Source organism: Salvelinus fontinalis, chromosome 7, assembly GCF_029448725.1.
Source record: "Salvelinus fontinalis isolate EN_2023a chromosome 7, ASM2944872v1, whole genome shotgun sequence".
NCBI classification, from domain to species: Eukaryota; Metazoa; Chordata; class Actinopteri; order Salmoniformes; family Salmonidae; genus Salvelinus; species Salvelinus fontinalis.
The window spans coordinates 1,641,493-1,655,577 of record NC_074671.1 but is presented as its reverse complement, the minus strand read 5'-3'; the positions used below and the strand labels follow the sequence as shown (position 1 = coordinate 1,655,577).

The 14,085-nt window shown below is 50.3% G+C and overlaps 1 protein-coding gene across 2 annotated transcripts in view; it reads right to left on the bottom strand.

The window, feature by feature from the left end:
• map3k22 (mitogen-activated protein kinase kinase kinase 22) overlaps nucleotides 1-14,085 on the bottom strand; it is a 146,192-nt gene that overhangs the window by 33,437 nt on the left and 98,670 nt on the right. Inside the window, exons 12-15 of one of the 2 annotated variants that reach the window (XM_055928155.1) lie at nucleotides 11,288-11,359; nucleotides 10,180-10,347; nucleotides 3,501-3,649; nucleotides 3,176-3,307 (exon numbers count right to left, since the gene is read on the bottom strand). In XM_055928155.1, coding sequence (XP_055784130.1) covers nucleotides 3,176-3,307; nucleotides 3,501-3,649; nucleotides 10,180-10,347; nucleotides 11,288-11,359 — 521 coding nt within the window. The remainder of the gene's footprint in view (nucleotides 1-3,175; nucleotides 3,308-3,500; nucleotides 3,650-10,179; nucleotides 10,348-11,287; nucleotides 11,360-14,085) is intronic. The other variant, XM_055928156.1, reaches the window with a different exon arrangement.

Here is a 14,085-nt window from a genome sequence, read left to right as displayed (position 1 = left end):
GTAAAGAGGAGGGGGGCAGAGAGGTCTAGTTAAATAAAGAATTGGGACTGGGTAAAGAGGAGGGGGCAGAGAGGTCTAGTTAAATAAAGAATTGGGACTGGGTAAAGAGGAGGGGGGCAGAAAGGTCTAGTTAAATAAAGAATTGGGACTGGGTAAAGAGGAGGAGGGGCAGAGAGGTCTAGTTAAATAAAGAATTGGGACTGGGTAAAGAGGAGGGGGGCAGAGAGGTCTAGTTAAACAAAGAATTGGGACTGGGTAAAGAGGAGGGGGGCAGAGAGGTCTAGTTAAATAAAGAATTGGGACTGGGTAAAGAGGAGGAGGGGCAGAGAGGTCTAGTTAAATAAAGAATTGGGACTGGGTAAAGAGGAGGGGGGCAGAGAGGTCTAGTTAAATAAAGAATTGGGACTGGGTAAAGAGGAGGAGGGGCAGAGAGGTCTAGTTAAATAAAGAATTGGGACTGGGTAAAGAGGAGGAGGGGCAGAGAGGTCTGGTTAAATAAAGAATTGGGACTGGGTAAAGAGGAGGAGGGGCAGAGAGGTCTAGTTAAATAAAGAATTGGGACTGGGTAAAGAGGAGGGGGCAGAGAGGTCTAGTTAAATAAAGAATTGGGACTGGGTAAAGAGGAGGGGGGCAGAGAGGTCTAGTTAAATAAAGAATTGGGACTGGGTAAAGAGGAGGGGGGCAGAGAGGTCTAGTTAAATAAAGAATTGGGACTGGGTAAAGAGGAGGGGGGCAGAGAGGTCTAGTTAAATAAAGAATTGGGACTGGGTAAAGAGGAGGGGGGCAGAGAGGTCTAGTTAAACAAAGAATTGGGACTGGGTAAAGAGGAGGGGGGCAGAGAGGTCTAGTTAAATAAAGAATTGGGACTGGGTAAAGAGGAGGAGGGGCAGAGAGGTCTAGTTAAATAAAGAATTGGGACTGGGTAAAGAGGAGGGGGGCAGAGAGGTCTAGTTAAATAAAGAATTGGGACTGGGTAAAGAGGAGGGGGGCAGAGAGGTCTAGTTAAATAAAGAATTGGGACTGGGTAAAGAGGAGGGGGGCAGAGAGGTCTAGTTAAATAAAGAATTGGGACTGGGTAAAGAGGAGGGGGGCAGAGAGGTCTAGTTAAATAAAGAATTGGGACTGGGTAAAGAGGAGGGGGGCAGAGAGGTCTAGTTAAATAAAGAATTGGGACTGGGTAAAGAGGGGGTCAGAGAGGTCTAGTTAAATAAAGAATTGGGACTGGGTAAAGAGGAGGGGGGCAGAGAGGTCTAGTTAAATAAAGAATTGGGACTGGGTAAAGAGGAGGGGGGCAGAGAGGTCTAGTTAAATAAAGAATTGGGACTGGGTAAAGAGGAGGAGGGGCAGAGAGGTCTAGTTAAATAAAGAATTGGGACTGGGTAAAGAGGAGGAGGGGCAGAGAGGTCTAGTTAAATAAAGAATTGGGACTGGGTAAAGAGGAGGAGGGCAGAGAGGTCTAGTTAAATAAAGAATTGGGACTGGGTAAAGAGGAGGGGGGCAGAGAGGTCTAGTTAAATAAAGAATTGGGACTGGGTAAAGAGGGGGTCAGAGAGGTCTAGTTAAATAAAGAATTGGGACTGGGTAAAGAGGAGGGGGGCAGAGAGGTCTAGTTAAATAAAGAATTGGGACTGGGTAAAGAGGAGGGGGGCAGAGAGGTCTAGTTAAATAAAGAATTGGGACTGGGTAAAGAGGAGGGGGGCTGAGAGGTCTGGTTAAATAAAGAATTGGGACTGGGTAAAGAGGAGGGGGCAGAGAGGTCTGGTTAAATAAAGAATTGGGACTGGGTAAAGAGGAGGGGGGCTGAGAGGTCTGGTTAAATAAAGAATTGGGACTGGGTAAAGAGGAGGAGGGGCAGAGAGGTCTAGTTAAATAAAGAATTGGGACTGGGTAAAGAGGAGGGGGCAGAGAGGTCTGGTTAAATAAAGAATTGGGACTGGGTAAAGAGGAGGAGGGATGACTGCTACTCATTAAGGTCCTGGTTTACAGTGACCTCATAAACCCTGGTGTTCTGCTGACAGGAACGACTGGATATGAGAGCTGGTGACACGGCGGAGTGCAGTGGGTTGATTTGGGGTTGGCAGGTAAACCGTTCTGAAAGGCTGTCTGTCTCCGATGCCTGAAGGAAAATAGTCTACTTCTATTCTACTCAATGTTCAGATGGTAAACCAGTCTGTTTTAAAGTCTGCTGGTCTTCATGCTAACATCACGCACCACATCAACAGTCCAAATCTAACAGACGCAGCCCAGCCGACCTACTACGCGGCCCAGCCGACCTCCTACGCGGCCCGGCCGACCTCCTACGCGGCCCGGCCGCCTCCTACTACGCGGCCCGGCCGCCTCCTCCTACTACGCGGCCCGGCCGCCTCCTACTACTACGCGGCCCGGCCGCCTCCTACGCACCCCAGCCGCCTCCTACGCACCCCAGCCGCCTCCTACGCACCCCAGCCGCCTCCTACGCACCCCAGCCGCCTCCTACGCACCCCAGCCGCCTCCTACGCACCCCAGCCGCCTCCTACGCACCCCAGCCGCCTCCTACGCACCCCCAGCCGCCTCCTACGCACCCCCAGCCGCCTCCTACGCACCCCCAGCCGCCTCCTACGCACCCCCAGCCGCCTCCTACGCACCCCCAGCCGCCTCCTACGCACCCCCAGCCGCCTCCTACGCACCCCCAGCCGCCTCCTACGCAGCCCAGCCGCCTCCTACGCAGCCCAGCCGCCTCCTACGCAGCCCAGCCGCCTCCTACGCAGCCCAGCCGCCTCCTACGCACCCCCAGCCGCCTCCTACGCACCCCCAGCCGCCTCCTACGCACCCCCAGCCGCCTCCTACGCAGCCCAGCCGCCTCCTACGCAGCCCAGCCGCCTCCTACGCACCCCCAGCCGCCTCCTACGCAGCCCAGCCGCCTCCTACGCAGCCCAGCCGCCTCCTACGCACCCCCAGCCGCCTCCTACGCAGCCCAGCCGCCTCCTACGCACCCCCAGCCGCCTCCTACGCAGCCCAGCCGCCTCCTACGCAGCCCAGCCGCCTCCTACGCAGCCCAGCCGCCTCCTACGCACCCCCAGCCGCCTCCTACGCAGCCCAGCCGCCTCCTACGCAGCCCAGCCGCCTCCTACGCACCCCCAGCCGCCTCCTACGCAGCCCAGCCGCCTCCTACGCAGCCCAGCCGCCTCCTACGCACCCCAGGCATGAACTCAACAAAGATGGTGAGTTTCCTCTTCTCCAGGTCCCTGGAAGACCCGTAGTACTGAACGATCCGCTCATGATGCAGGTTCTTCAACAGCTGCACCTCACACTCCAGAGCATTCACCTCCTGGAGGGGGGAGAGGAATAGGGAGAGAGGGGGGAGATAAAGGGGGAGAAAAATAGAAGGGAGAGAGGGGGGAGATAAAGGGGGAGAAAAATAGAAGGGAGATAAATAGAGATAAATAGAGAGAGGGGGGGGTAAATCTGTGTTCTCAGGCAGCTCTGTATTTTGACAGGTAAATCTGATCCTTCCCACTCACCTTGCTGGTTTCCTGACAGTCGGGGTCAAAGGGCACCTGTTTGGCGGCCAGCTCCCGTCCGGTGTCGGCGTCGTAACAGAGGTATACCTCCCCAAACGCCCCACGACCCAGCAGCTTCCCCTGACGCCAGTTCACCGGCGCCTGCGGAGCTATGAGACAGAATACACAACACGTTATAAACTAGGAGAACACACCGCACGTCTCCGGCGTACCAACTCCCGCACGTCTCCGGCGTACCAACTCCCGCACGTCTCCGGCGTACCAACTCCCGCACGTCTCCGGCGTACCAACTCCCGCACGTCTCCCACACGTCTCCGGCGTACCAACTCCCACACGTCTCCGGCGTACCAACTCCCACACGTCTCCCACACGTCTCCGGCGTACCAACTCCCACACGTCTCCGGCGTACCAACTCCCACACGTCTCCCACACGTCTCCGGCGTACCAACTCCCACACGTCTCCGGCGTACCAAGTCCCACACGTCTCCCACACGTCTCCCACACGTCTCCGGCGTACCAACTCCCACACGTCTCCGGCGTACCAACTCCCACACGTCTCCGGCGTACCAACTCCCACACGTCTCTCGCATGTCTCCGACGTACCAACTCCCTCACGTCTCCGACGTACCAACTCCCGCACGTCTCCGGCGTACCAACTCCCGCACGTCTCCGGCGTACCAACTCCCACACGTCTCCCACACGTCTCCGGCGTACCAACTCCCACACGTCTCCGGCGTAGCAACTCCCACACGTCTCCGGCGTAGCAACTCCCACACGTCTCCGGCGTACCAACTCCCACACGTCTCCGGCGTACCAACTCCCACACGTCTCCGGCGTACCAACTCCCACACGTCTCCCACACGTCTCCGGCGTACCAACTCCCACACGTCTCCGGCGTAGCAACTCCCACACGTCTCCGGCGTAGCAACTCCCACACGTCTCCGGCGTAGCAACTCCCACACGTCTCCCACACGTCTCCGGCGTACCAACTCCCACACGTCTCCGGCGTACCAACTCCCACACGTCTCCGGCGTACCAACTCCCACACGTCTCCGGCGTACCAACTCCCACACGTCTCCGGCGTACCAAGTCCCACACGTCTCCCACACGTCTCCGGCGTACCAACTCCCGCACGTCTCCGGCGTACCAACTCCCGCACGTCTCCGGCGTACCAACTCCCGCACGTCTCCGGCGTACCAACTCCCGCACGTCTCCGGCGTACCAACTCCCGCACGTCTCAGGCGTACCAACTCCCGCACGTCTCAGGCGTACCAACTCCCGCACGTCTCAGGCGTACCAACTCCCGCACGTCTCAGGCGTACCAACTCCCGCACGTCTCCGACGTACCAACTCCCGCACGTCTCCGGCGTACCAACTCCCGCACGTCTCCGGCGTACCAACTCCCGCACGTCTCCGACGTAGCAACTCCCGCACGTCTCCGGCGTACCAACTCCCGCACGTCTCCGGCGTACCAACTCCCGCACGTCTCCGGCGTACCAACTCCCGCACGTCTCCGGCGTACCAACTCCCGCACGTCTCCGGCGTACCAACTCCCTCACGTCTCCGGCGTACCAACTCCCTCACGTCTCCGGCGTACCAACTCCCACACGTCTCCGGCGTACCAACTCCCACACGTCTCCCGCACGTCTCCGGCGTACCGTCTCCCGCACGTCTCCGACGTACCAACTCCCTCACGTCTCCGACGTACCAACTCCCGCACGTCTCCGGCGTACCAACTCCCGCACGTCTCCGGCATACCAACTCCCGCACGTCTCCGGCATACCAACTCCCGCACGTCTCCGGCGTACCAACTCCCGCACGTCTCCCACACGTCTCCGGCGTACCAACTCCCGCACGTCTCCCACACGTCTCCGGCGTACCAACTCCCTCACGTCTCCGACGTACCAACTCCCGCACGTCTCCGGCGTACCAACTCCCACACGTCTCCGGCGTACCAACTCCCACACGTCTCCGGCGTACCAACTCCCACACAACTCCCACACGTCTCCGGCGTACCAACCCAGTACACTATAACTGAACCCAGACTGGGTCAGTAACCCAGTACACTATAACTGAACCCAGACTGGCTGTGAGTCAGTAACCCAGTACACTATAACTGAACCCAGACTGGGTCAGTAACCCAGCACACTATAACTGAACCCAGACTGGGTCAGTAACCCAGTACACTATAACTGAACCCAGACTGGGTCAGTAACCCAGTACACTATAACTGAACCCAGACTGACTGAGTCAGTAACCCAGTACACTATAACTGAACCCAGACTGACTGGGTCAGTAACCCAGTACACTATAACTGAACCCAGACTGGGTCAGTAACCCAGTACACTATAACTGAACCCAGACAGACTGAGTCAGTAACCCAGTACACTATAACTGAACCCAGACAGACTGAGTCAGTAACCCAGTACACTATAACTGAACCCAGACTGAGTCAGTAACCCAGTACACTATAACTGAACCCAGACTGAGTCAGTAACCCAGTACACTATAACTGAACCCAGACTGACTCAGTAACCCAGTACACTATAACTGAACCCAGACTGAGTCAGTAACCCAGTACATTATAACTGAACCCAGACTGGCTGAGTCAGTAACCCAGTACACTATAACTGAACCCAGACTGGGTCAGTAACCCAGTACACTATAACTGAACCCAGACTGACTGAGTCAGTAACCCAGTACACTATAACTGAACCCAGACTGACTGAGTCAGTAACCCAGTACACTATAACTGAACCCAGACAGACTGAGTCAGTAACCCAGTACACTATAACTGAACCCAGACTGAGTCAGTAACCCAGTACACTATAACTGAACCCAGACTGACTGAGTCAGTAACCCAGTACACTATAACTGAACCCAGACTGACTGGGTCAGTAACCCAGTACACTAACTGAACCCAGACTGGCTGAGTCAGTAACCCAGTACACTATAACTGAACCCAGACTGACTGAGTCAGTAACCCAGTACACTATAACTGAACCCAGACTGACTGTATTAGATAAACCCCCAGAGATGCTCGGACTGAGAACGTCTCCTAAATCAAACGGCACTATATTCCCCACAATGCACTGCTTTGACCAGAGCCCCAGGGGTGCCATTTGGGATGTATCCTAACTCCTTGTTACCTTCCCTATGAACAGGCTGCGTCTCCTTGTTACCTTCCCTATGAACAGGCTGCGTCTCCTTGTTACCTTCCCTATGAACAGGCTGCATCTCCTTGTTACCTTCCCTATGAACAGGCTGCGTCTCCTTGTTACCTTCCCTATGAACAGGCTGCATCTCCTTGTTACCTTCCCTATGAACAGGCTGCGTCTCCTTGTTACCTTCCCTATGAACAGGCTGCGTCTCCTTGTTACCTTCCCTATGAACAGGCTGCATCTCCTTGTTACCTTCCCTATGAACAGGCTGCATCTCCTTGTTACCTTCCCTATGAACAGGCTGCATCTCCTTGTTACCTTCCCTATGAACAGGCTGCATGTCCTTGTTACCTTCCCTATGAACAGGCTGCGTCTCCTTGTTACCTTCCCTATGAACAGGCTGCATCTCCTTGTTACTTTCCCTATGAACAGGCTGCATCTCCTTGTTACCTTCCCTATGAACAGGCTGCGTCTCCTTGTTACCTTCCCTATGAACAGGCTGCATCTCCTTGTTACCTTCCCTATGAACAGGCTGCGTCTCCTTGTTACCTTCCCTATGAACAGGCTGCATGTCCTTGTTACCTTCCCTATGAACAGGCTGCATCTCCTTGTTACCTTCCCTATGAACAGGCTGCATCTCCTTGTTACCTTCCCTATGAACAGGCTGCATCTCCTTGTTACCTTCCCTATGAACAGGCTGCGTCTCCTTGTTACCTTCCCTATGAACAGGCTGCATATCCTTGTTACCTTCCCTATGAACAGGCTGCGTCTCCTTGTTACCTTCCCTATGAACAGGCTGCATCTCCTTGTTACCTTCCCTATGAACAGGCTGCGTCTCCTTGTTACCTTCCCTATGAACAGGCTGCATCTCCTTGTTACCTTGCCTATGAACAGGCTGCGTCTCCTTGTTACCTTCCCTATGAACAGGCTGCGTCTCCTTGTTACCTTCCCTATGAACAGGCTGCGTCTCCTTGTTACCTTCCCTATGAACAGGCTGCGTCTCCTTGTTACCTTCCCTATGAACAGGCTGCATCTCCTTGTTACCTTCCCTATGAACAGGCTGCATCTCCTTGTTACCTTCCCTATGAACAGGCTGCATCTCCTTGTTACCTTCCCTATGAACAGGCTGCATCTCCTTGTTACCTTCCCTATGAACAGGCTGCATCTCCTTGTTACCTTCCCTATGAACAGGCTGCGTCTCCTTGTTACCTTCCCTATGAACAGGCTGCGTCTCCTTGTTACCTTCCCTATGAACAGGCTGCGTCTCCTTGTTACCTTCCCTATGAACAGGCTGCATCTAACCCTAACTGTAGTAGAGCATCCTGGTTAATCACCGCCAGACCGGACTATTAAACTATCAAGACGGGAAAACCAAGAAACAGGAAGTCAAACCACATTCAGTTTACAGTTTCCTGTTGCTCAGAGATTTATCGTAAAAGAGAGAGTCTAGAGGACGTCAACAGAGTTCACCTCAACATCCTCAACATACTATAATATAACTTAGTCTCTTAGTCATCTGGCAGAGAACCATCAGCCGTCTGGCAGAGAACCATCAGCCGTCTGGCAGAGAACCATCAGCCGTCTGGCAGAGAACCATCAGCCGTCTGTCAGAGAACCATCAGCCGTCTGTCAGAGAACCATCAGCCGTCTGTCAGAGAACCATCAGCCGTCTGTCAGAGAACCATCAGCCGTCTGTCAGAGAACCATCAGCCGTCTGTCAGAGAACCATCAGCCGTCTGTCAGAGAACCAACAGCCGTCTGGCAGAGAACCATCAGCCGTCTGTCAGAGAACCGTTAGAGGGTCGTTAGAGGGTCTGGTATGTCTGAATGAAACCAGGAAGTCATTAGAGGGCCTGGTATGTCTGAATGTAACCAGGAAGTCATTAGAGGGTCTGGTATGTCAGAATGTAACCAGGAGGTCATTAGAGGGTCTGGTATGTCTGAATGTAACCAGGAAGTCATTAGAGGGTCTGGTATGTAACCAGGAAGTCATTAGAGGGTCTGGTATGTCTGAATGTAACCAGGAGGTCATTAGAGGGTCTGGTATGTCTGAATGTAACCAGGAAGTAGTTAGAGGGTCTGGTATGTCAGAATGTAACCAGGAAGTCATTAGAGGGTCTGGTATGTAACCAGGAGGTCATTAGAGGGTCTGGTATGTCTGAATGTAACCAGGAAGTCATTAGAGGGTCTGGTATGTCTGAATGTAACCAGGAAGTCATTAGAGGGTCTGGTATGTCTGAATGTAACCAGGAAGTCATTAGAGGGTCTGGTATGTCTGAATGTAACCAGGAAGTCATTAGAGGGTCTGGTATGTCTGAATGTAACCAGTAAGTCATTAGAGGGTCTGGTATGTAACCAGGAAGTCATTAGAGGGTCTGGTATGTAACCAGGAAGTCATTAGAGGGTCTGGTATGTCTGAATGTAACCAGGAAGTCATTAGAGGGTCTGGTATGTCTGAATGTAACCAGGAAGTCATTAGAGGGTCTGGTATGTCTGAATGTAACCAGGAGGTCATTAGAGGGTCTGGTATGTCTGAATGTAACCAGGAAGTCATTAGAGGGTCTGGTATGTCTGAATGTAACCAGGAAGTCATTAGAGGGTCTGGTATGTAACCAGGAGGTCATTAGAGGGTCTGGTATGTCTGAATGTAACCAGGAAGTCATTAGAGGGTCTGGTATGTCTGAATGTAACCAGGAGGTCATTAGAGGGTCTGGTATGTCTGAATGTAACCAGGAGGTCATTAGAGGGTCTGGTATGTCTGAATGTAACCAGGAAGTCATTAGAGGGTCTGGTATGGGTCTGGTATGTCTGAATGTAACCAGGAAGTCATTAGAGGGTCTGGTATGTCTGAATGTAACCAGGAGGTCATTAGAGGGTCTGGTATGTCTGAATGTAACCAGGAAGTCATTAGAGGGTCTGGTATGTCTGAATGTAATCAGGAAGTCATTAGAGGGCCTGGTATGTCTGAATGTAACCAGGAAGTCATTAGAGGGTCTGGTATGTAACCAGGAAGTCATTAGAGGGTCTGGTATGTAACCAGGAAGTCATTAGAGGGCCTGGTATGTCTGAATGTAACCAGGAAGTCATTAGAGGGTCTGGTATGTCTGAATGTAACCAGGAAGTCATTAGCGGGTCTGGTATGTCTGAATGTAACCAGGAGGTCATTAGAGGGTCTGGTATGTAACCAGGAGGTCATTAGAGGGTCTGGTATGTCTGAATGTAACCAGGAGGTCATTAGAGGGTCTGGTATGTAACCAGGAGGTCATTAGAGGGTCTGGTATGTCTGAATGTAACCAGGAAGTCATTAGAGGGTCTGGTATGTCTGAATGTAACCAGGAAGTCATTAGAGGGTCTGGTATGTCTGAATGTAACCAGGAAGTCATTAGAGGGTCTGGTATGTCTGAATGTAACAAGGAAGTCATTAGAGGGTCTGGTATGTCTGAATGTAACCAGGAAGTCATTAGAGGGTCTGGTATGTCTGAATGTAACCAGGAAGTCTATATTGGGGTGTAACTCACATTTGGGTGCTTCCTTGCGGGGGCAGCTCTTCTCTGTGACTCGGCCCAGTGTTCTGAGGTCGCTGTACTGTAGAGTGCTGTCTCCGTTGTAACTCCGGGACTGACTGGATGGAACCAGCTGAAACAGGTTCTCCTGAGGCATGAAGCTCCGAGGGAAGGTCCTCCGACCTGGACACACACACACACGTTAATATTTATGCATAACCATGTTCATTTTACTAAAGAGCACACACGCATACACACACAGTTCTAAGTACGACAATGGACCGTAAAAGCAAGCATACTACAAACTATCACCCTCTGGTGATGAAAGATATTACGCATATTATGGACACGTTGAAACTGAGGCTTAAAAACCTGGTAACATTTACTTGGAGGTTTAAAAATAGAAAATAGAACTGACTTCTATTTTAGCCCTTGGCAACGCAGACGCTCGTTGGCGCGCGCGAGCAGTGTGGGTGCAATAATTGAATAATATAGATTTCTAAATGTATTTTGTCATGCCTGCGCACGCGACGCGAGCAGTGTAGTCAGCCTGTTAGGCCTCACTCCCCCTTATCTGAGATATCTACTGCAGCCCTCATCCTCCACATACAACACCCGTTCTGCCAGTCACATTCTGTTAAAGGTCCCCAAAGAACACACATCCCTGGGTCGCTCCTCGTCTCAGTTCACTGCAGCTAGCGACTGGAACGAGCTGCAACAAACACTCAAACTGGACAGTTTTATCTCCATCTCTTCATTCAAAGACTCAAATTGGCAAACGTTGGCAAGCCGATTGGCAAACGTACTGCAAATTGAGAAATCATGTGACTGAACTTAATAAAAAGAAGAAGGAACTACACTATGAAACAAACTTGCCACATTATCAAATCTAAACCGACTAGATAGTGTGTTCCCTCAGGCCTGGAGGGAAACTAAAGTCATTCTCCTCAGAATAGTAAAGCCCCCTTTACTGGCTCAAATAACCCACCAATCAGCCTGTTACCAACCATTTGTAAACTTTTGGAAAAAATTGTGTTAGACTAGATACAATGCTATTTTCCTGTAAACAAATTGACAACAGACTTTCAGCATGCTTATAGGGAAGGACACTCAACAAGCTTACCATCGCTGTAGTCTTTGCTGCCATTGGACAAGTGGAATTGACGAGGGAAAGTTCCTCCTTTACTGTGGCGCCCTGCAGGGGGAGCAGAGACAGAGATTCAGTCAGCCAGACAGTCAGTCAGTCAGTCAGCCAGCCAGTCTTTCGCATGCTGAATACAACAGGTGTAGTAGACCTCACAGTGAAATGCTGAATACAACAGGTGTAGTAGACCTTACAGTGAAATGCTGAATACAACAGGTGTAGTAGACCTTACAGTGAAATGCTGAATACAACAGGTGTAGTAGACCTTACAGTGAAATGCCGAATACAACAGGTGTAGTAGACCTCACAGTGAAATGCTGAATACAACAGGTGTAGTAGACCTTACAGTGAAATGCTGAATACAACAGGTGTAGTAGACCTTACAGTGAAATGCTGAATACAACAGGTGTAGTAGACCTCACAGTGAAATGCTGAATACAACAGGTGTAGTAGACCTTACAGTGAAATGCTGAATACAACAGGTGTAGTAGACCTCACAGTGAAATGCTGAATACAACAGGTGTAGTAGACCTCACAGTGAAATGCCGAATACAACAGGTGTAATAGACCTCACAGTGAAATGCCGAATACAACAGGTGTAGTAGACCTCACAGTGAAATGCCGAATACAACAGGTGTAGTAGACCTCACAGTGAAATGCTGAATACAACAGGTGTAGTAGACCTTACAGTGAAATGCTGAATACAACAGGTGTAGTAGACCTCACAGTGAAATGCCGAATACAACAGGTGTAGTAGACCTCACAGTGAAATGCTGAATACAACAGGTGTAGTAGACCTTACAGTGAAATGCTGAATACAACAGGTGTAGTAGACCTCACAGTGAAATGCTGAATACAACAGGTGTAGTAGACCTTACAGTGAAATGCTGAATACAACAGGTGTAGTAGACCTTACAGTGAAATGCTGAATACAACAGGTGTAATAGACCTCACAGTGAAATGCTGAATACAACAGGTGTAGTAGACCTCACAGTGAAATGCTGAATACAACAGGTGTAGTAGACCTCACAGTGAAATGCTGAATACAACAGGTGTAGTAGACCTCACAGTGAAATGCTGAATACAACAGGTGTAGTAGACCTCACAGTGAAATGCTGAATACAACAGGTGTAGTAGACCTTACAGTGAAATGCTGAATACAACAGGTGTAGTAGACCTTACAGTGAAATGCTGAATACAACAGGTGTAGTAGACCTCACAGTGAAATGCTGAATACAACAGGTGTAGTAGACCTCACAGTGAAATGCTGAATACAACAGGTGTAGTAGACCTTACAGTGAAATGCTGAATACAACAGGTGTAGTAGACCTTACAGTGAAATGCTGAATACAACAGGTGTAGTAGACCTTACAGTGAAATGCTGAATACAACAGGTGTAGTAGACCTTACAGTGAAATGCTGAATACAACAGGTGTAGTAGACCTCACAGTGAAATGCTGAATACAACAGGTGTAGTAGACCTTACAGTGAAATGCTGAATACAACAGGTGTAGTAGACCTCACAGTGAAATGCTGAATACAACAGGTGTAGTAGACCTTACAGTGAAATGCTGAATACAACAGGTGTAGGTAGACCTCACAGTGAAATGCTGAATACAACAGGTGTAGTAGACCTCACAGTGAAATGCTGAATACAACAGGTGTAGGTAGACCTCACAGTGAAATGCTGAATACAACAGGTGTAGTAGACCTCACAGTGAAATGCTGAATACAACAGGTGTAGGTAGACCTCACAGTGAAATGCTGAATACAACAGGTGTAGTAGACCTCACAGTGAAATGCTGAATACAACAGGTGTAGTAGACCTCACAGTGAAATGCTGAATACAACAGGTGTAGTAGACCTCACAGTGAAATGCTGAATACAACAGGTGTAGTAGACCTCACAGTGAAATGCTGAATACAACAGGTGTAGTAGACCTCACAGTGAAATGCAGAATACAACAGGTGTAGTAGACCTTACAGTGAAATGCTGAATACAACAGGTGTAGTAGACCTTACAGTGAAATGCTGAATACAACAGGTGTAGTAGACCTTACAGTGAAATGCTGAATACAACAGGTTTAGTAGACCTTACCGTGAAATGCTAAATACAACAGGTGTAGTAGACCTCACAGTGAAATGCTGAATACAACAGGTGTAGTAGACCTCACAGTGAAATGCTGAATACAACAGGTGTAGTAGACCTCACAGTGAAATGCCGAATACAACAGGTGTAGTAGACCTCACAGTGAAATGTTGAATACAACAGGTGTAGTAGACCTCACAGTGAAATGCCGAATACAACAGGTGTAGTAGACCTTACAGTGAAATGCTGAATACAACAGGTGTAGTAGACCTTACAGTGAAATGCTGAATACAACAGGTGTAGTAGACCTCACAGTGAAATGCTGAATACAACAGGTGTAGTAGACCTGACAGTGAAATGCTGAATAGAACAGGTGTAGTAGACCTCACAGTGAAATGCTGAATACAACAGGTGTAGTAGACCTCACAGTGAAATGCTGAATACAACAGGTGTAGTAGACCTCACAGTGAAATGCTGAATACAACAGGTGTTATAGACCTCACAGTGAAATGCTGAATACAACAGGTGTAGTAGACCTTACAGTGAAATGCTGAATACAACAGGTGTAGTAGACCTTACCGTGAAATGCTGAATACAACAGGTGTAGTAGACCTCACAGTGAAATGCTGAATACAACAGGTGTAGTAGACCTCACAGTGAAATGCCGAATACAACAGGTGTAGTAGACC